This window comes from Loxodonta africana, chromosome 10, assembly GCF_030014295.1.
Source record: "Loxodonta africana isolate mLoxAfr1 chromosome 10, mLoxAfr1.hap2, whole genome shotgun sequence".
Classification (NCBI taxonomy): Eukaryota; Metazoa; Chordata; class Mammalia; order Proboscidea; family Elephantidae; genus Loxodonta; species Loxodonta africana.
The window spans coordinates 112,093,528-112,115,693 of NC_087351.1; the positions used below are offsets into that span (position 1 = coordinate 112,093,528).

A 22,166-nucleotide genomic window follows, 5' to 3' on the forward strand; every position below is an offset into this window, starting at 1 on the left:
ATGTATTCCTTCCATCTTTGTTTGATGATTACTGTGATATTTAATATTTTCCCCATAAAATCCTTCAATATTGCAACTCAACGATGGAATATTCTCTTCAGTTCTTTCAGCTTGAGAAATGCTGAGCATGTTCTTGCCTTTTGGTTTTCTATCTCCAGGCCTTTGCATATCTTGTTTGAAGATGTTACCAGTTAAGTTAACATGAGGTCGTACTAGAGTGGGTGGATCCTAATCCAATCTGAGTGGTACCTTTGTACAAAAGAAGAGTTTCAGAGTGTGCAAAGAGTAGCACCCTACTTACTGGTAATACCAAAATCTGTATTAGTTTCCTATGTCAGCCATAACAATGCACTACAAAGCTGGTGCCTTATAAACCCTGTGAACCCTGTGCTGTCCAGTCGATTCCAACTCATAGCGACCCTACAGGACAGAGTAGAACTGCCCCATAGAGTTTCCAAGGAACGCCTGGCGGATTCGAACTGCCAACCCTTTGATTAGCAGCCATGGCACTTAACCACTACCCCACGTGCCTTATAAGAACAGAAATTTTTTGTCTCACAGCTCTGCAGACTTCTACTCTGAATCAGGGTGTCAGTAGGGCCATGTTCTCTCCAAAGGCTCTAGGGAACAATCCTTTTTTGTCTCTCTCAGATTCTTGTAGCCTCAGGCATGCCTTGGCTTTCAGATGCATCTTCCTATAGCGTCATCCCTCTCTGTCCATCTCTCTGAATCTCTTCTCCTTTTTAATAAAGGTACCATTCAGATTGGATTAGGATCTACCCATTCTAGTATGACCTCATGTTAACTTAACTGCTGACATCTTCAAAGACCCTATTTCCAAACAAGGTCACATTCACATGCACCAGAAACTAGGACTTCTATGTATCATTTTTAGGGGTACACAATTCAATTCATAACAATAGGCAAATATATTCACATAAAAATAAGGAAGAAATATTCATAATTATTACAGTCCTCATTTCTGTAACTAGCCATATAGTCATTGCTGGTATTTTTAAGTACCTTCTTTCAATACCATCTCATATTCCCTTTATGTTTAGTAAGCATCACAGCTAGTCATGGTTCCTTGCCCTGTAGGGTAGCCCAGAGATTCATTCATGAAGAGTTTAAGCCATTAGTGATCTTATCCGAATTGGATTTTAATCGCATGACGTAGAAGTACTAAGAAGCGCACAAGGAGATCCTGCATTTCAGACATTCTCTTCCTTACCCTCCCCCCACCCCACCCCCCCTCCGTGTGTAGCAGCAACTGAATTTCCCCCTTGATAGTCAGGACCTATCATTCCAGCCAGTAGAGTAACCTCTTCTTTACCTGTTAATTCAGTAGTACGAAGAGCACAAAGTGGCCAGGTGGCTGTCTCAATATCCAGATGAATAGAACCATTGCTGTGTCAATGGTGGAAGCATTTCTTCCCTTTGGAACTAAGACCTCCTGACCATCAGAGCCTAAAGTCATGGGAACAGGAAGCAAACATTTTGGTAATGGATCAATGAAGATAATAATGAGAGTAGCCACTCTCATTTCTATTCTTTTATTTCAGGATTCATGAATCTTGGCTAGGAGAGAAGCAGTACCATATGTTGGACACAGATTAGAATATATATTTCATTCTAAAGAACATTGCTCAGCCCCAGCTGCTACTGCAACTGAGTCTTCCAAGGTCATTCCACCATTCTATTATCCAGCTGCTTCATGATGATGGGGAACATGGTTAGATTAGTGAATTCCATGAGCATGGGCCCATCGGTACACTTCATTTGCTATGAAGTGAGTTCATTCATCAAAAGTGATGCTGTGTGAAATGTCATGGTGTAGATAAAGAATTCTATAAATTCATGGATATTCATTTTGGCAGAGGCATTGAGGGCGGTGAAGGCAAATCCACATCTACAGCAAATATCTGTTCTAGTAAGAACAAAGTGCTACCCCCTTCAATGATGGAAGTGGTCCAGTGTAATCAATATGTCAACAGGTATCTGGATTATTACCCTGGGGAATGGTGCCATAGCATTGTTGATCTCTGCTGTTGGCAGACTGATACTCAGTAGTGGCTGTAGCTGATTGGCCTTAGCTAGTGGAAGTGCGTGTTGCTGAAACCATGTATAACTTCCCTCCCTGCCAACATGGTTGCTTTGTTCATGGGCCCACTGAGCAATGACAGGAGTGACTAAGAAAGAAGATATCCACAGAAAAAGTCATCTTATCCACCTGGTCAATAAATTTTTCCTCTATTGAGGTCACTCTTTGGTGAAAATTCACATGGGACACAATTATCTTCAGACTCTGTGCTGATTTTGAGTTATATCCATATGCTTCTCCCTCAGTCTTCCTTGTCACCAGTTTTCCAATTGTATTGCTTTCTATTCCCTGACCATACGGCCACATTAGCCATAGCCCATAAATTGACATAGACTTGTATCCCTGGCCATCTCTCCTTCTGAACAAAATGAACAAGGAAAATTATGCTCACTGGGAGGGAAATTCCCTTTCTCTGCTTATCTCTAGGGCTGTCTCAGAGTGGGGCTGTAGTGTTGCAGATGTCCACTTTTGGGTGATGCCCATATATCATGCAAAACCATCTATAAACCAGGATCAAAAATTTTCCCTCAGTCAACTGGTCATAGGGAACTCCCCATGAGGCCATAAAGATAGATTGATAGAAAGTGATATAGCAGAAATAGGGGCCATGGGCATCCTTCTCGTGCAACTTATTTGCCTTAAGGGCTTGCTCGAACTTGAGTTTATGTATACTAGCTCCATTTGATGAAGTACAGCTATGCATGTCCAATTTTAAAGCTTTACGTATAAGACAACGCCTAGTCCATGATGGGCAGCTCAGATCATATGGTAACTTGGTTGCCTGTGGTCCAGAGTTCAGTCTCTACTCAAGCCTAGTAGCAAGCCAAAAGATGTTTCTCAAAAGGAAAGAAGTTATCCACAGAGAATGGCAGGGATTTACTCCAAAATCCTAAAGGTCTATACTGTGGTTTACCAACAGGGGTCTGCCAAAGGCTCACAACAGCATCCCTACCTGCCACTCATACTTCAAGCACCACTGGATCTGCCAGGTGACATGGCTCAAGTAGCAAAAGCAGCTTGTATGGCAGCCTGGATCTGTTACACAGCCTTCTCTTATTCTGGGCCTCACTCAAAATTGGCAGATTTTTAGGTCACTTGGTAAATGGGTCCAAACAGCATGTTCAGATGAGGTATGTGTTGCCTCCAAAATCCAAAGAGGTTCACTAGAAGTCATACCTCTTTCATGTTGATAAGAGGTACCAGATGAAGCAACTTGTCCTTTATTTTGGAAAGAATATTTGAACATGCCCCCCAAAGCACTGGACTCCTAGAATTTTCACTGAGGTGGAAAGCCTCTGAATTTCTCTGGGATTTATTTCTCACCCTCTGGCATGCATGCAACTTACCAATGTGTCCTGCTCACCAGGTCCAATCAGCAGAATATCATCAGTGTAACAAATCAGCATGATGTCCTGTGTAAGGGAAAGGCAAAAATCCCTGGAGAGTAGATTATGACATAGGGCTGAGAACCAATGTGGGAATTCTGGAGGTTGTTGAGTGTATCTTTTCTAATTTTGCATTCCAGAACTGGGGAAATAGCCACATGGTGGGTTCAGGAACCCACCAGACCCATTATAAGACAGACCTGAGCAAAACTCCATTGATCACCTGCCCTCCATAAGTTTGTACTCTGATTGGGGTTGGGGGGGGTCACAGTGATGTTTTGTGTCTCCAGAAATTGGTGTCGATTCAGAACTAGTGTCCAGTAATTTCTGAAAAGTCTGATAAGATAAAAATGAAGTTTTAAGTGCAGCACCTTAACATGCTGTGCTGTTGTGAAGATTCCAATAATGGTCAGAATAAACGGTGCTGACTCCATCCTTACGTACAACTTGGCAAAGGGACACCTTGTGTCCACTAGGGAGTGTGCGCGTAGGGTGGAGGAGAGACATTAGAGGTAGAATGAGTTATTCCATATTGAGTGGGTAGACTCAGTAGGAAGTAAGCAGAGAGGTTCCACTCAGAAGTGATAAAGGGCAGAACCTCATTCTACTCAGTACTCTTATAGATGACCTGCAGGAAGTAATGGAGACTAAGATTCCTGGTCTTCCAGAAACTCCCAGTGAAGCATTAAAAAAAAAAAGTGGCGGTGGCGGAGCAGGGGGTAAGTTATTATTATTTTTTTTTAATTAGAAGGCAGAGTCAGGTAGTGGAAAGAAAATTGGCACGAACATTTGGAGCCCTGAATGGTACGGTTATCTCTACCACTTTCTAGCTCAGTGATCTTGGGCACTTTTTTTTTTTCACTTCTCTGAGCCTCAATTTTGTCATCTGTAGTGGTGCAGTGGCTAAGCGTTCAGATGCCAACCAAAAGGTCAGCAGTTTGAATCCACCATCTGCAATTTGGAAACCCTATGGGGGCAGTTCTACTCTGTCCTATAGGGTTGCTATTAGTCGGAATCAGCTCAATGGCTTTTTTTTTTTTTTTTTTTTTTTTCGGTAACACTGGAAAATAATATTATCTACCTTACAGGTTATTGAGTGCATAACAAGAGATTATGAATTTAAAGTACTCAGCATGATGTCTGACACAGAGTTGTGCGCTATTGTCTTTAATAGTCCCAGCCCTGCTCTATCACGTAGGCTGGGAATTTTCAACCCGGGCACTATTGACATTTTGGAGCAAATAAGTCTTTGTTACAGGAGTTGTCCTCTGCTTCGTAGGGTGTTTAGCAGCATCTCTCGTTCTACCCACCAGATGCCAGTAGCTCTGACCCAGTTTTGACAACCAAAAAAGGTCTCCAGGCATTTCCAGATGCCATCCATGGGGAAAAAACTGTCCCCAGTCGGGAGCCACTGCCTTAAGCTAGTCATCCTCTTGGTCTCAGTTTCCACATTTGTAAATAAGCCGGTGAGGCTGGGGATCTGGATCCCTTCTAAAGCTATCAGTCGTGCACTCATTCATGTATTCTCCCGTGCACTCATTCATGTATTCTCCCGTGCGCTCATTCATGTATTCTCCCCTTCAGAAAGCCATCCATCACCTGCTCTGTGTCATGCCCGAGACACGTTGTCTTTATTTTTGTAGCTGCCATTTTACTGGAGGTGTAAGTTGCCCCTTCGTTATCTTTCTCTTGGTTATTCTCACCATCTAATTTTCTCAGATAAACTTAATAGTCATGTTGTCTAGTGATACAATGCAAATTCATTGCAGTAAACTTACAAATTAATTTTGAGAAGAACTGGCATCTTTACGGTATTGAGTCTTTATAACTCAGATCATTGTATCTTTAACAGGTTGTTATGGGTGTGTAAGACCCTGCGTGGCACAAATGATCTGCACTCAACTCCTAACCTAAAAGTTGACAGTTCAAAACCACCCAGAGGCACCACAGATCTGCTTTTGTAAAGATTACAGCCAAGAAAACCCAATGGAGCATTTCTACACTGTAACACACGGGCCGCCATGAGTCAGAATAGACTCAATGGCAATGGATTGGTTTTCTTTTTTTTTTTGTTGTTTTTGGTTTTTTATGGGTTTGTAGATGTTTGGTTTATACCAAATATATGTGCTACTCTACAGACTTCTTACGTTAGCTCTTCCGGTCATGAACTTTTCTAATAGTTGTACCTCATGTTTTGTTTTTTCTTGTCTTATTATATTGGCTACAAATTCCAAAATGATAGTGATACTAATTATTCTCCTTATCTGACCTTTAGCAGAAGAGGATGCAGACAGGAAGATGTTAGGTGGCTTGAGGGAAAGAACCAAATGTAAAGCCGCCCCTCTCTCTCTCTCTCTCTGATTCTAAAGCCAGTGCCCTTAACCACTGTATATTGCATCGCCTCACGTCCCTCTAGTTTTTAATGATCGGTATGATATTTAACGGAGCCTTGGTGGTGCAATGGTTAAGAGCTTGGCTGCTAACCAAAAGGTCGGCAGTTCAAATCCACCAGCCTCTCCTTGGACACTCAATGGGGCAGTTCTACTCTGTCCTTTAGGGTTACTATGAGTCAAAATTGACTCAACAGCAACGGGTCTGGTTTTTTTAATGATGTTTAACATTGGTTTCAGATAGAAGTTCTTTATGACATTAAGGACACGTACTTTTTCCTAGTTTTCTAAAATTTTGCTCAAAAACAGGAATGTATGCTAATTTTTAAATTTTAAAAATTAAATTTCAATTTTTAACTTCCTTTCTGGCATCTAGATAATATACAAATCTATATCATATATTTTTCTTCTGTCTTATTTTCCGGTTGAAGTTGAGTTACCTCTAATGTTTGCAAATTCACTGTGGTTACTACACAGCAGCACCCACAGCTGAACATCCTTTTCGGCAGGGCGGAGCAGTGAGGCAGCTCTGAGTTAGCCGGAGTTTTTCACTCTTCCTCCGCAGCTGCGACTTGGGGCTGGGCTTCTCCCTCGTTTCTCCTGTGAGCAGGGTACGGGGTTTCAGTGAGGTTGGGGCTTTTGGATGGGTGGGGTCGTTAAATGTTCTCCCCCTCTCCAGCAGTGGGAGAGAGTCATTAAAGAAAAGAAAGCCACAGGCCTGAGCTGATAAATGGTTTATCTATAACAGGCCTGGGTGGCCTGGCTACCTGTGGACTGAGCTCCTGCCTTAAGCTGCTCAGTGGTCTGCTCTGTGTGCAGGAGCCTGGACAGGGCCCTGACCGAAAGTCAGCCCCGTGGAGCACCCCTTCCTTCCCATCACTCCTTTCTCTCCTCTTCTCAGCTTCCTGCGGGATCCTTCCATCCATCTGCCCCATCTGCCTCTCCTTCTCTGCTTGGAATTCACTGGGTCTTTCCGCTCAGCCAGCTCTTTGAGCTCAACTTGGGGCACAGGCGCAAGGACCCCCAAGCCCACAGCCCCCGCCCCCCAATCCATCCTTAGGGTTAGGAGAGAAAGAGACCCTCCTAATCTTCACTCCCCTTTGGGCCTTCTCCATCCTGAGCACCACCCCCCCACCACACACACACACTGTTCCACACTGCAGAGCAGCCCAGCCACCTCCCATGCCTCCCCCCGCGCCACTTCCCCCCCAGCCGCGGGGTTCCCAGGTCTGGAGTCCCCTTCTCCAGCCACCTCACTTCACTGGGCCAGCCTCCTGCAATGAGCTCCCTGCAGCTTCGAGGGTCCTGCTCCTTGTTGGGTCTTTCCTCATGATCTCTTCACCCAGCTCACCTGCCTGACTGTAGCTTGGGTAGCAGAGGGCCCAGGTGGTCCCCCATTATGTCCTCCCTCCTAGGGGCACTGTCTCTCCACACGTGTAGTTATGTGAGATCCTGCTTGCTTTCCTGGAAAACACTCTCCTTGATCATGGTGTGTGTGTGAGTGTGAGTGCATGTGTGAGTGCGTGTGTGAGTGCGTGTGTGAGTGCGTGTGTGAGTGCCTGTATTTGGCTGTGTTTGACTTGCTGCTGTTGTGTTGGATTCCTCCCAATAAAGTTGTTTATTTGATTTATTTGCTTCTCTGCTCAGAAGTGAGGATGGTGGTCTTCCTCTCCTTTTGTTCACAGTCACATTTGGACATCGGGGTCTCCCAGCTCTACAAAGTGATTGGGGGAGGTCCTTTTTTTCCTCTTTACTCTGAAGCAGGTCCTCTGGCCTGGCTATCCCCTGTTCCCTCCAAGTATGCAAGAACCTGCTCCCAAATGGTACGACCCCAAGACAGGTGACAACTGGCCCACCATGGGATCCCCCCAGGTTATTGCTCCATTCCTGCTGGTCACAGTGAGGTGTTTTGGTAATTACTATTTTCCTTGAGAATTCATCCCTTTTATAGACATTTCAAGATTTATCAACACAACATTATCTTATCATATTTATCATGGCTTCCATCTCGGGAGTTTTACTTTCCCCTCATGTGTTCTGCTGTGTTGACGAGGCAACTGAGGGGGGCTGGGCACGGGTAGGGAGACCAGAGCACCTGCAGGGGGAGAATGGGGGCTCCCAGCCCCAGCAGTGGCTGGCAAGGGCCGGGGGAGATGGCTGCCGGGTAGCTGGGGTGGACGAGGGAGAAAGGGGAAAGTCAGGGGATATCTGCTCCCGGCTGAGGCACTTGGGGGGCAATGCCAGTGACCTCACCCAGGAAAGGCCACAGGAGAAGGACAGGCCGCAGGGAGGACGTGGAGGTGGAACTCTACACCGAGGCCCGGGCCACCTCACCGGCCAGCAGGACCGAGGGCCTGGGTTGGGGCACTGTTGCCCTGAGGGGTGGGCGCAGGCTGTCAGGTGTTCCATGGGAACTCAAGGGTGGATTTGCTGAGCAAACAGGCCTCGGACCCCAAGGCTGCAGGTGGGTCCCTCGTGATGTGCACAGGCCCAAGTCGGGGGCATAAATAGGAGCCCATATGCCTCCATTCCTAAATGTTTAAAAGGTTGTCAGCGGACCTAAGTGTTACCCAAATTACATTCTCTCCTCTCAACTTGGCCTTCACTGAGGCCTGATGCCAGCGTGGCAGTATCAACTCTTCAGTGCTCTGCGCTGGAACATGGTGGCTAGGGAGGGCTGGCCTCATGCAGACAAGTGTAGGACCTGTCCCTCCACCCTCACCCCATATCCCAGGGCCATTCCCACCACCACAAACAGCCACCCCTGTGCCCCCCTCCTCAGGAGATGATGCAGGGAAGATGCTGCCCCTGGAGGTGGTCTTAGGACCACCAGGGCAGGACCCTCCAGTGTCCCAAGTCCCAGAGTGTGGTCTGGGGTAAGGGCGCATACTGGGCTGGGTGGTCACACCGGTTCGCCCCACAGCTACTTGCCACAGGGAAGGGGGGGTGTCAGGCAGAGTCAGGGGGCCCAGACCCCTCCTCCCAGGTCTAAGGGCAGAGACAAGTTTAGCCCATTGCCCAGGAAATCAAGAGACGGACACAGCAATAGCCCTTTTTTGTTTATTTCACAATAAACAGCTGATTTTTTGCATGTCTGGTTGCAGAGAAACAGGAAAGCTGAGAATAGCAACAACAAAGTTTTTAGATATATATTTATTACAGGTGACCACCACTTCTGCTCTTTGCTCAATTTCGCGTGACCAAATTAGCGAGCATGTCTCAAGGTGACCAAATAGGTGTGTTTTGAACAGCTGTTTCTGAGCTTCTCCATTTGAGTTGTAAACTACATACCACTCCAGACACACCGAAGTGTGCCTGAGCAGCCAGAAACCCTGACACTCTCAGCAGAATATGATGGACCCATATCACGTGGAATGGACCACTTCTGCTTGGTGTGAAGACCGCGGCGAGGCTGTAACGCTGCTCAGATGACACAAGGGTGCGTGAGGGTAGGCACTGTTGAATTTGGAGGGGCGGCCTCATTAGGTGCTGGTAAGAGATGTTTTGTCTCGTGGGAAGGTGACATGGCCTGGCTCTAAGGGAGGGACCTGCTCAGAACTGACCACTGACTCCCACGGCATGTTACCTGCACTGCTGGGTTGCTGGGGACACCTGGGTGTCCACTCCTCCCAGACGACCCCCCTCGTCCTGCACGCCCCGCAGCTCCCCGCACACTGCCTTGCACTCAGCAGGTGCGTGGAAATGCTTCTGGATGGGATGGGAGGGTGGATGACTATGGACGGATGCAAACAGTTGTCTATTTAGTGGGGTAAATAGGCAACAGGACCTGTTGTTTTGTCGTCAGGGGACGTGGCTTTTCTTTACAGCATCGAGAGCGGAATCGAGTTGAGAATTTGGTCATTTTGGCCAATAGGAAAATTTCATCTTTGGGAAAACCGAGGACAGGCCGTTAACACACTTGGTCAAGGTCTCACGCTGAGAGAGGCCAGCGTGACACATACCTCCTGACACATACCAACAGTTCTTTTTTTTTTTTGTTTATTTAATGTTTTTCTTTTTTTTTTTTCTTTTTCCAATTGTTTTGATTTCTCTTTAAAACAAAGTCAAAAAGACGGAAGATGATGATTCGGGGGGGGAAGGGTGGGGGCCTTGGGGTGAGGTTCTCAGAGACTCAAGGTGGGGAAGCCAGAGGTTTGGGGGAGGGTCGGGAGGGGCCAGGTAGAAGGGGGCCTGGCAGTGACGGTGAAGGTGGACTTGGTGACTGTGCTATGGAATTAAGGCTAGCCCCTGGGGGGGTGTGGGGAAGGGCTGAGGGGGGGCTCCGAGGGGAGGCTGGGGAGGGGCTCAGAGTGAGGCTGGGGAGGGGCTCAGTGGGAAGAGTGGGGGAAAGGGGTCTTGGCAGTGAAGGTAACAGGATTTGGGGTGTCATCAGGGACACAGCAACGAGGGTGGGGAGGGGCTTGGGTGGGGGCAATGCTACAAGCCAAGGAGTGATGGGGACTGGGAGCTTAGGGGAGATGATGGGGCACTTTGGGCCAGGATCCCAGGGACTTGGGGCGGGTGGGCCCAGGGGCTGAGGGGTGATGGAGTCAATGGCTGATTTATGACAGCGACTCGGATGACTGATGGATGGGTGACCGTGATTTCTGTGTGTGTGGAGTGACCATGATTTGAATGGCTGAGATGATGAAGATGATGACAACTCTGAGCTAAGTATTCGGAGCAAGGTAAGTGCAGCAGGCAATACTCTGTAAAGCTAAGTTGTATAGTTTCCTATCCAAAGAATTTAAGAAGCAAAATATTACAAACTGGTACCCAAGGGCTGTTTAGCTGCCCAGCCCAAGAGCTGGAAAGCCAAACAGAGCTCTGTCCCATATCCTTCTATTTTTCCAAAAAAATAGATAGCTACTCTTCTTTCTTAAAAAAAAGGCAAATCCGTAACTCGGAAGCTGGCTAGGTCTTTAGGGATCTGAGGGTTATTAGCTCAGCAACACAAATGTAAACTCACGACTGGATAGCTCACGTCTCGTACGACGTTCACCACACAACTGGGATGCACTCCGCAAGTGACAATTTCCACTAAAACTCTGTGAAAACCTTGGGGAGGCTGTGCTGCTGCTCAGACTGTGCCAGCGGCACTTGTGGTTCGAAGGACACTGAAGTTCCACAGGAGCTTGCTGATCTACAGGGTAAGGAGACAGGGAGAGTATTGGGGCCCTGGGGGGTTGCCTACCTGGCAACCCCAAATCGCACATTCTGACTCGAAGGGGCCAACTGCTTTTCCTTTTGCAACTCGGGTGGGCCATGAGGCCCACCCGCCCTGAGAAATGCAGTTAGCACTAATATCAACACATCAAGTGAGTACCCAGGACAGGCCAAAACCTTTAGGACCATGAGATGAGACGTAGTCTTCCTCAGGTCCTACATTTTACGAGTTGGGGCCCGTTTGGGTTCCTATCGTTCGTTCCAAATTTTTAAGCTAGAGAGAGGATCTTAATGATGGTTTGCCTTCACGCCCCTCCTTAAGAGGGGAGAAGGGGTAGGCCCAGGAGGGAAGGGAACTCGCCAAGGATCTCACAGCAAGTTAGTGGCAGGGCTGGGACAGGGTCCCAGCCCCGCGGCAGCCAACCAACCTAGGGCGCTCTCTCTGCCTGACACGCAGCCGCTGCACTCTGCAAAATCTCAGACTGACCAGAAAGATCTAGGAGTTGCAGTGTTGGAAAAGTTGGCATGAGTGCGAGTCGGATGTGGCGTGTAAAAATAACCAAGGAAAGAGAATTTAGCCCTTGTCACAGTGATTGCAGTGCTCAGTAGTCGTAGCGGTTTCACGAGGACTCTGTGGCCGAGGCCCCTCAGAGAGGAACATCGGCACAAAGTCCTGGTACTGTTACCTTGGTTTTTTTTTGGTCTTTTTTGATATTTCATTAAATAAGTTTAGAATAACATGCTTATGTCTTTAACTTGTTTAAAGATTAAATTCTTATTTTGTTGATATATCATGCATTAAGAGGGAGAAGCAGGGGTGGCCAGGCATTGCGTTTCATCACACAGCGACACAAAGACAATAAATGCAAGCATAGCATTCACCAGATTCGACACGAAATATAGCAAATTCAGCCGCAAAGATTAGGACAGACCGCATATAGTGAGAATATAGAGGGGCCTGTGGGGATGCGGCCTAGATCTCCTCATCGCCAGCCTCCCTGTCGAAGGTGGTCGTGTCGATTTTCTCGGGGAAGATGATGTTGACCGCCAGCTCCTCCCCGGCGTGGTACTGCAGCAGCACGTTCTGCTTCTTGCGCACCATGCGGTTGTAGCGCAGGTTCGACACCCAGGCCTCGCACTTGTTGATCAGCACGACGCCCACGGTGGCCAGCACCACCATGCCGGTGAGCACGCCCAGGATGGTGAAGCAGATGGCCTGGCCCTCGGTGAGCAATGGGGAGCTCTGGTTGAGCTCCTTCATGGTCACCTTCAGGATATGGTGCTCGGGCTGCGCCACGGGCAGCTCGTGCACCCCGGGGGTCAGGCGGTAGGTCAGCCCGTAGCCATACGGCTGGCGGGTGATCTGCTGGGGGCTGGGCACCCGTTTCTTGGCGCAGGTGGGACCTGTGAACTCGGGCTTGCAAAGACACTCGAAGCTCACCTGGGCATGCTGCAGGCAGGTGGCTCCATTCTGGCACGGGTTGCTGGTGCAGTTGGTCACCTGACGGCTGCAGGTCTTGTCGATGAAGCCGGCAGGGCAGCGGCAGCGGAAGTCGCCCCCGATGTCGGTGCAGACGCCGTTGTTCTCGCACGGGTTGGGGGTGCAGTTGTTGGCCACGATCTCACAGAAGATGCCTGAGAAGCCAGGGGGGCACAGGCAAGAGGCATGGGAGGCCAGGCCCTCATCGTCCACGCAGGTGCCTCCATGCTGGCAGGGGGAACTGCAACACAACAGGGGACAGGTAACGGGCCCTCAGGGGCTGGGCTGGGACAGAAGGCAGGGAAGGAGGTGAGTCTCGCCAGCCAGGGACTCACAGTTCTGTCCCAGGGTGGGGTGCCCCCCCAAGTGAGGTGCACACCTCACCCCTCTACGTGCTGCCAACCACAAACACCTAAATGACCTCCTGTGAGGTGCTCCAACTTCTTTCACCTCTCATGTCGTGTCTCCAGCCAGAGGCCGGACGATTAGTCACTGGAAAGATGGGGAAACTGAGGCTGGGAGAGGGCACCTTCATGATAACCAGGGGCTGGTGCAAGTCCCTCCCTGGAGCCCGCTCACTCCCGCACCCCCACCCCCAGCTCTACCACCAAGACCCCTCCCCCCTATTCAGACTCTGTTTTTATTTCCGTGGAGTGGGCCCACAGGCTATTGTGCGGGAGCTCTTGGGAGCTCTCCAGTGAAAGGAGCCCCCCCAACCCAGTCCGCCTCTGCTGGCGGCGTTAATAGCGGGTCCATTCAAAGAGTGCAGCTTGCAGACTGAAGCTGTTTGCTCAACGCGGAGCACACAGAACATTTCATGTAAGTGCTTTTAAAGGAGCAAGCCCTTTGTCATCTGGTAAATGCCAAAACTCCAGGAAGAAAGGTGCGGTAAACACAAGCAAACTCCGGGCTGCAGGACCAGGCTCTGAAGGAATGCCAGGGCCAAAGGCTCAAGTCTGCCCAAGAGAAATGCAAACTAACGTGAAGGACTGCTCTGTTTTCTTCCTTCCTGCTAATAAGCAGAGATGGCGTTCCACCGCCTTGCCCCCTCCTCTGGGCCCTCTGGAATACTTAGCTCCAGGCCCCTCAGTAATGCCTGTCTGCACCGGTTTCCCCGTTCCTGGCTCCTTTCTGCCACCCTGGGATGCTGGGGCCAGGGAAGCTGAGTTTGTGTTTCAGCTTTTGTCTGGGGAGGAGGATATCCCAGCCTACCGCCAGCTGCAGGCCCAGGACTGGTCTACCTTGGACTCTTAGATTCAGACCCTGCCTCCTGGCCTCAGCTTAAGCTCCACCCCAGGACAGCACAGGCTCAGAGCAGAAAGGAGACAGGGATGCTAGACAGTGTGGATCGCAGAGGGGCGCAGAGAACAGCGGTCCTTCTGTCTGCGCCCCCACCCCATTGAAGGGAGTAAGAGCTGGGACCATGGCCCCTGGCCCTCAGGCTTGCCCACCCCCTCCTGTGCTGACCCCAGCCCCTTCAGCCCACTTCTTCAGCCTGGCAGCTCCCTCCCCAGACATCAAAGAAGACCCAACTGCATAGCTCACCAGGGGGGTTTCACAGACAGCCCTGTTGAACTCTTCCCAGCCGGCCTGGCACCTTTAGAAAACCCCGCAGCTCCAAGCCACTGTTCCCCACCCTCCTAAGCTACTGCCATGCGCACACACCAAGGCTTGGAACATCACGGAATGTGAAATCGCTTTCAGGAGCCTTTGAAGAAATATGGAAATGACACGTGTTCCCGTGAATACACCTAATCTGGGGCAGCCCCCCCTCCCCGCATGGGGCTGCCAGCAGGAGCACTTACTTCATCTTTAGTCAGGCGGCAGGTCCCACAGGGCTTGGCTGAAAAGGGTCTTTAGGGGCATAAAAGCAGGACTCAGAAGCAGCACTCACCAATCACACAGGTGGGAAGGAATATTTACCCATTGATCACGCAGGGCCCAGGCTTCTTCTCCTGGCAGTGGGATCCCGTGTACCCCTGGCCGCAAGAGCATTCATAGCCGCCAGTATCCAGGTCCACGCAGGTGGAGTTGTTGGCACAGGGGTTCGAGGTGCAAGGGCGGACGTCTAGGGGGCACAGAAAACCAGACCTCCTTGTCACCCCCAACTCCAGGGAAGCCAAGAAGGTACTGGGGAGCAGGCAGGAGGGCTGCCTGGGTGGAGAGGGGGTGGCATGAGCTGCCTAGATGGCTCTGTTGGTGGCCACTGGTAATTGTCACCAAGGGGGGGGGCGAGTAAGAGGCTGAGGTGACTCCCCCAATCCCTGCAGTGAGTAAACTGAGGCTCAGGGAGCTGAAGGGGTTTCCTTGTGTAAGGTCACAGAGTCAGGAAGCTGTGGCTGCTGGTGTCCACCCTTTTCCTGGCACCAGGTCACCGAGGCCCAGCAGACCTCCTGCCCTTCCCAGTCCCATTTGCCGAGCTGAGATTGCCTAATGCCGTTCTCCTTGAGACAAACACCCATCTTCAGCTTCTCATACCGGAGGGGGACAGGGAAGAGACAAGCTGCCCCCAAGTCCTGCCACTCGGAAGACCAGTGCATCAGCTCTTGGGAAAAGCACCAGCTGTGTGTGCTTTTCCATCAAAGTGGGGCAGGGGGACAGAGACGTGAAGACCCCTGTTGGGGGTGGCAGCCTGCCGGTCCCCACTCTGTGCCTCGGTGCCCACTTATACAAGATGAGGTTCTCACTGCCTGGTCTCCCGGGGGTGGGGGCAGTTAGCTTTGGTTTCTACAAGCCCAGCTGCTGAGCCTGCCAGGGAGGGGTGCTAGCCGAGACCACCCTAGTGCTGACTTCCCCCTCTTTCAGAGAGACCCGGACTGTGGCCACCACCAACAGTCAGCCATGTGGTAGAACGAGCCAGTGCCCACCGGTTTTCCTGTCATGCCCAGCTTGGTGCAGGGAGACATAAAAGAATTTACCCCCTCATTACGGGACGGCACTGCAGCTGCTCTAGCACACAGGGCGCCTGCCGCTGGCCATTGGGGACCTAAACTAAAGAGCTGGCCACCAACCCCAGCTGGCCACATGCCTCTCTCTGCCCCATGGGCCTGTGAGCTGAAGATCAGGCCCCTTCTTCCCTGCTGGCCCACCAAACCAAAAGCAGGAGAATGAATCTAATGTGATGAGGCAACAGCCCGGGGTCTCTGCTGCGGGAGGGCAGCCATGGCTGGGAAAGGCTCCAAGGCAGGGAAGGGAGAGGGCAGCCCCTTATCTACAGGCCATTTCCTCTGGCAGCCCAGACCTCCCAGCTACCCCAAGCCTGGAGGAAGGGGCCCTCCAAGGACCCCACCCCCCACCCCGGGAGGGTCACTTTTGACTGGAAAATTCCAGCAGGGTGTCCTGGGGCTCTAAAGCAGAGGGTGGGTTGCAGGCTCAGCCCCTCATCCCATCCCATGTGTGGCTTTGCTGCTGCTGCTCCTGCAGGGCGTGGCTGTGAGGGGTGCAGGGCTGCAGGCCAGAGCGTGAGTCAGCTGCGGAACCCCTGCACCACCTGGGGGCCCTGAGGACCAAGACAATTCCGAGGGCGGGGGGGCTCGATTTTGAAAGCCAACTGCCTCAGCTCTGAGGGACAGGGCAGGAAAAATGTCCTCTTAGGGCTGCCTCCAACTAGGGCCCTAACAAGAAGCCTCAGAGAACTAATTCATTTCTGGGGATGGGGTTTAGCCTGGCTTTTCTTCCCTCTTCTTATGTCCCTCAGCACATCCTCTCCCTTCTCTGGGCCTCAGTTTCCCTGTTCGTACCTCGAGTGCCTGATAGATCTTAAAAGGCTGTTTCCTTGTCCATGGGACAACCTACAGGAGTCCGATTTGAGGGAGCAGCCGCTCTCTGACCTCAGGGTGTCCACTTTGCACCCCAACACCTGCCTGTCAGCACCCCTCGGGGTGTCTCTGTGTGGGCTCTGCTAACGGTAGCGGGGAGGACAGTGGCCAGGCAGGTGCCTCTGCTGCTGGGGTATTTTCGAGGGCTTTGGGGCTGGTTTCGCCAAATGAGAATGGGCCCACATGAACATTTTTGCAGCCTGACGAGGCTACAACAGCCAACTCGCAATTGCCCGGGGTGACAGAGGACGAAGATGGCATAAATTAATGAAATCAATAGATATTGCCTATTCGCACTCTAACCACTTCCCACGCAGTCTCCCACTAGCCCTGACCGCTCCAGTCAGGCCCCAACCCAAGTGTCCCCAGTGTCCTGAGAGTGAGTTCCTGATCCCCCCAGGACTTAGCCGGTTACCGGTTCGTAGGTTCGTTCTCTTGTTGCTGCCTCCTAACAGTCTTGCACATGATCTTGCTGGAGCTTCAGTGACCTGGACAGGTGGCCCAGGGCTGTGGACCCCACCCTCTTGGCTTTGTGTGTGTGTGTGTATTTTGTAACTCTTGATTCAACCAGCAGCCTCCCTCTAGCCACCGCTCCCCCCCCCGCCCACCTTCCTGTGCATTCTGTGGATGCTGGGCGCTGATGGTGCAGAGGTGAGCAAATTAAAGTCTCTACCTTGGAGGCTCTGAACCCGGAAAGTATGTCCACAGATCATTACGACACAGCTGCCAGCTGTGGGTATTACGGCAGAAGGGAGAGGAGACACCATCTGGCTGGGGTCGAGGGCAGGGGAGGTTGGAAAGTGAAGGGGCAAGGGAGGGATGGGCAGAGGCTGTGCCCACCTATGTCGCAGAGATGACCCTCCCAGCCTTCGTTGCAAACACACTGCCCGGGCTCGAAGCAGATCCCATTGACGCAGCCAGGAGAGGGCACGCAATGGTCACACAGGGGACCCTGCCAGCCAGGGTGGCACCTGCGGGAAGGAAAAGTGGGCACATGTGAGGGGGGCTCAGGCTGGCTCTTCATGGAACCTAGGGTCCTCAGGGTCTTTGCACAGTGCCAGGCCACGGGTCCCGGGAGGCAGATGCCAGTCACCTGAATGAGAAGCTTAGAGAGGTGACGCAGTGGGGAACAGACACTGGGTCCCCAAGAACCTGCGTCACTTCTGCGCTCTGCCGCAGTGGCTGCAGTGGTCTCACTCCGCATTGGCTGCAGCTACCCCCGCCCCCTCCCTCTTCTCCCCCGCCCTCCCCAATCAGTCTTTACAGGGGCAGGTGACTGTTTGCCGCAGCCCAGTGGCCAAGCCCCCCTTTTTCTGACACTGAGACCCCCCCAGGATTCTGCCCTGGCCCCCTGCCTCTTGGGGGTCATGCCTTCACCTGCAGATGTTCTCATCCACGCAGGATCCATGTATGGGGTGGCAGGCCGGGTAGCAGTTAACAGCACCTGAGGCACAAACAGGTTACGTGATTCACCCTGTGACACCTCTGTGACCAAGGCACTGCAGGTGTCCTCCCCAAGAGCCCGAAGCTTCCTTCAAGGAAGCCAAGGGCCCTGGGCAGTGCACCTACCTGACATGGTACGCACTTTCATACCTGTTGATGGATGTGGCTCAACGTACTCAGGAAAAAAAATTCTACCATGTTTCTGGTTATGGGGTGACCACAGCACACACCCTTGTTCTTAGGAGCAGGGCAGGCACCTTCTCCCCCCCCCAAAGAAAATTCAAAACAAGTCCTCTGAAAAGCGAGGATGGGGAGCCTGCGAGGGGGAAAGATTTGACCCCTGGGCTTTCAGCCAAACCCTCACTTTTGCAAAGTGAGCGACAGGACAGGAGCAGATTTTTGCCATGTTTAGCTCTCGGAAAACCCACACAGCTCACCTGCTCGCAGGTAAGGCATCTGGGTTTGTTTTGTTTTAAGCTTATCCCCGTTAAACCAGGTGCGTAGGTCAAGTCTCCCCATCTTCCTGACCCCAGACTCTTCACATTAACAGAACTGCGCAACGTTTTCCAGAGCGGACTGGGATTCTGTCACTGTTTGATAGGCACCTACCGTGTACATTTACGCAACTCACTCCAGCTTTCCAGATAGCCCCCCACCCAATAACCACTGACGCAGTCAGTGGTGGGGTGGCGACGGGAGGGGGCAACTCTCTCGCTGTCAGAGACACATGGCCGCTGCTGACAGAAGTGTCGCAGCGCCTCACCTAGAGAAACGCCACGCAGGAGGGGCTCGGGCTGGGAATATGGGGCTAGGACGGCAAAGTCACCCCCCAACGCCCCCAGAGACCTGTTTCCAGAGGAACACACAGACACCCAAAGTTACACCTCTAAGAAGCAATTTTGCCGAGAACGCCCCTCATCACCTCGTTTCTCCATATCTCTTCTCCCAGTGCACCGACACCCCTCCTAGCGCCACTTCTGCGGGGCGGGAAGGGGCTGGAGTCCCAAACCTCCCCTGCGCCCCTCCCCCGGACCCCAGGTTCGGGCTTGGCATGCGACAGTGGCTGGAGGGCGAGGCGGGCGCAGCGCGGGGCTTAGGGTTAGGCGGGACAGGCGGGAGTTGGGGCGCACGGGACGGGGCGCGCGGGGAGCAGGCGGCCGGGGAGGGCGTCGCAGGCTTCCCCAGAGGGGGCGCGAGCCGGGCCGCCGGGGGGCTCACCATGGGTGCTGCGGCCGAAGACCAGCAGGAGCAAGAGGACGTGCAGGAGGGCTGCGGTCGCGGTCATCGCGGGGCGGCCGAGGGCGCGGTCCCGGGAGCGGTGCGGGTGCGGGTCCAGCTCGAGGCGCTGCGCTGGGCTTCTGGTTGCGGACGCGGAAGGGGGCGCGGGCGCGCGGCGAGGGGAAAGCCAGGGCTGCTCCGGGCCGCGCGCTGAGCTCTCCGCCGCCGAGTGCCGCCGCCGCCGCCGCGCCGCCCTTTTCTTACCACCCCCCCCGCCCCCGCCCCCGCGCGCGGGGCGGCGCCGGCCAGGCCCGGCGACCCCCCTCCCCTCGCGGGCCCCCGCACCGCTGCGGTGTCCGGAAGCTGCTGTCACATGCAGTGTACACTTGGTACAGGGGCACAGGTACCCTGCTCCTGGTTACCCACACTCCACACACAGGACAGCACGTGGCAGAGGCACGCAGGACAGGTCGCAGGAAGCGACCACGGCCCGGCCTCGCAGACCCCAGAAAGACATAGTACGCACTTAGAAGACAGGAACAGACACGCCGACACTTACTGCAAGGGTCCCAGCACACATACCAGCCATCACATACCCCGAAAAACACACACACACACCACAGAGACGTGGAACAGGGACACAAATGCACACGCACCCAGAAAAACACTTCTGAAATGCCTGGTGCGCACGCACTCCTGGCCAGAAAGATTCAGGGAAATACGCACACACTTGTAGCAACACAAACACACTGCAGCACACACACACTGCAGCACACACACGCTGAAACACAAACACTGCAGCACACACACTTCAGCACAAACACACACGGAAAGACACACACACTTCAACGTACACACACTGCAGCACAGCTCCCATTATAGAACACAGCCAGGAGGCCACAAACTGCGTCACAGGCACACAGGGCAAGGAGAAACGCACTTATGAAACCCTGGCATCCTGCAGCCGGGCCGGACCCACGCACAAGCACGCTCCAAGCCACAAGCACATGGAAACATACAAACACGCTTGTGTGCACGCAGACTCCCATGCGCATATTCAGTCACACTCCACACACACACACCACATACACAACCGGGGCCTTTAGTCATGGGGAGGCATGAACACACTCACAGAGCACAGGGACCCTCATGCATACTTGCACAGCCACACACCTAATACTCACAAGCACACATACCCAGCCCTGAAAAGTCACAAATCATGACCTCTTGGTCACAGACTCACAAAAAACACTCATATACAAATGGTCGCCCAACAAGCAAGTTCCCCGAGCACGCCTGCACACATACACACACACCTAGCCCATCGCCCCCAGCTTTGCCCACAGTGACGCAGTGGGAGAGCCCACAGGTGCTCGCGTGCACAGTTGCATCCCAGACCTACTGGGACCTCCAGCCAGAGGTGGAAGGGATGTGGGGTGGGGGATGCTGGCCTTGCCTCCTGCAGCTCCTCGGGCACCCTCCCCCTCAGGCCCAGCCTCAGTTTGGAGCCCTGCTAGAGACAAGCCCTGCCCGGAGCTGAGCTGCAGCCTGCAGCCCTGCAGCCCCCCCCCCCCCACCTCTGGAAGGGAGGATCAGGGAGACGGAGGGGAGTGGGAAGGGGGGTGGAAGGGGGCTAAGCAAGTCCAACCTCCTGGGAGGGATAACAGGAGGTGATACCTTTGAATGGGTCGTTTGCGTATGCATAATTTGCGTGGCTAATTATGTATAGATGCCAGGTACTGGAGCCGGCACCCAGCTAGTTCATGGGCTCCTCTCCCCCACGGGGCTGGTAGCGGGACTCCCTGCCCCTTGGGATCTGTTTCTGGGAGTGGGGGTGGAGTGGGGAGAGGACTTGCCCCTTCAGGCCATCTAACCTGACCTTGGCAGTCTGAGGATACACCTTGGGACTTGGAGATGGAGGTGGGAGGGGCCGGTGGGGAGGCCAGGTGCACTGGCCTGGCTCAGAGGCCCTTGGGAAGGGGGCTAGGGCTGCGCCTGTTCCTGGCTGGAGGAGGCTGGAGGGGACTCCCACCTACCTCCCACCTCCTGTGTGGAAGGTCCCCTCCCTCCACGTTCTCTGCAGGAGGCTCAGGTGGGTGGGGCGTCCACCCTACAGCCACCCTGCATTTCTGTCACCCCCTTCATGTCCATGGGGCCTTTCAAGTGCAGAAACTGAGTCCAGAGGTGGACAACCCTTTGTCCAGGGCCCCAACAAGAAGGAAAGTTCGGGCAGGCCACTGTGTGGCAACCTCTCAGGCCTCCCCGGCACCTTCCTCTTCAGCCTTCCAGACCCCTGACCTCAGTCTCCGAAATTATCCCACACAGCAGTGGGCAGCTCAAGAAGGGCTGGTTCGTCAGCCAGAAGCCTTGAGGGGGAGGATCTGAGGGCTGGGCTGCTGGGGGGGCAGTCTCCCCAGCTCCTGCCAACAACAGGAAGACAGGCTGTGGACTGTGTGTGCACAAAGAAGGGGTCCAGTTGCTGTTAGGGGCACCCTGCCTAGACCCCTCATGTCCCCACCCACTACCCTCTGCAGTTTTGGAAAGGGGGGGGTCATTCTCACCCAAGGGAGTCAGTGTCCAAATGTAACAGGCTTAAGCTGAAAGGGCACTCTCATGGTGCTGGGCGCCTGGTCTCCTGCCCTAGCTCTATCCCCTGCCTGCGGAGGGCTGATCACTGCCCTCTCTGTACCCTGGCTCCCTGTCCATCAACGGAGATACTGCACCTGCCCCCAAAGACAGCTCAGTTTTTCTTAATGGAAAACCACTGTGTGTGCGAGGCCGGCCCCGGCCCCCTCTGTCCTTCCTCCTACATGGTCTAGGGGATGCTCCTTCCCACTCAGGGCCTCTGTCCAGTCTCGGTAACGTATGCGTAGATTCAGGAGACTGCGGATTTCTCTCCAGCACGCAGACACCGAGATGGGGCGCTGAGGAACGGGTGAAGGGAGGGTGGTGACTGTCATAGGCTTCGGGGCTGCACAGACAGAAGGCATGAAAATGCCAGCCTGGCCCCTGGGGAATCGGCTCCTTCTGCTGTTTGCAAGCAGGCCCCGGGGGTGGGGAGACAGGGCAGAGGCTGGCTCAGGATGGCCCCCGCCTCTAGCTGGGCCCCCTCTTCTCCTCAGGGAGCCAGGCGGTTCCGGGCCACTGGTGCTCACAGCACAACGC

The 22,166-nt window shown here is 53.0% G+C and overlaps 1 protein-coding gene across 2 annotated transcripts; it reads right to left on the reverse strand.

The window, feature by feature from the left end:
* Positions 1–11,188: 11,188 nt before the first annotated feature.
* Positions 11,189–19,219, reverse strand: DLK1 (delta like non-canonical Notch ligand 1). 2 transcript variants are annotated; one of them, XM_064292974.1, is made up of 6 exons: positions 19,002–19,219; positions 17,718–17,784; positions 17,181–17,311; positions 14,446–14,590; positions 12,484–12,763; positions 11,189–12,264 (listed from the first exon to the last, which is right to left on the reverse strand). In XM_064292974.1, the coding sequence occupies exons 1-6, from the start codon at positions 19,066–19,068 to the stop codon at positions 12,016–12,018; spliced, it is 939 nt and encodes a 312-aa protein (XP_064149044.1). In that variant the 5' UTR covers positions 19,069–19,219; the 3' UTR covers positions 11,189–12,015. The 2 variants fall into 2 exon arrangements, with proteins under 2 accessions (XP_064149044.1, XP_064149043.1); XM_064292973.1 differs by having other exon boundaries at positions 11,190–12,763.
* Between the last annotated feature and the right edge of the window lie 2,947 nt (positions 19,220–22,166).

Coding starts and splice junctions, on each gene's coding strand:
- DLK1 (XM_064292973.1), bottom strand. CDS start 19,068: ATGACCGCGACCGCAGCCCTCCTGCACGTCCTCTTGCTCCTGCTGGTC. Junction 17,312..17,717: donor GTGGATGAGAACATCTGCAG/GTGAAGGCATGA, acceptor TCCTTCCCGCAG/GTGCCACCCTGGCTGGCAGG. Junction 12,764..14,445: donor GGGCCCTGCGTGATCAATGG/GTAAATATTCCT, acceptor GTTGTGTTGCAG/TTCCCCCTGCCAGCATGGAG.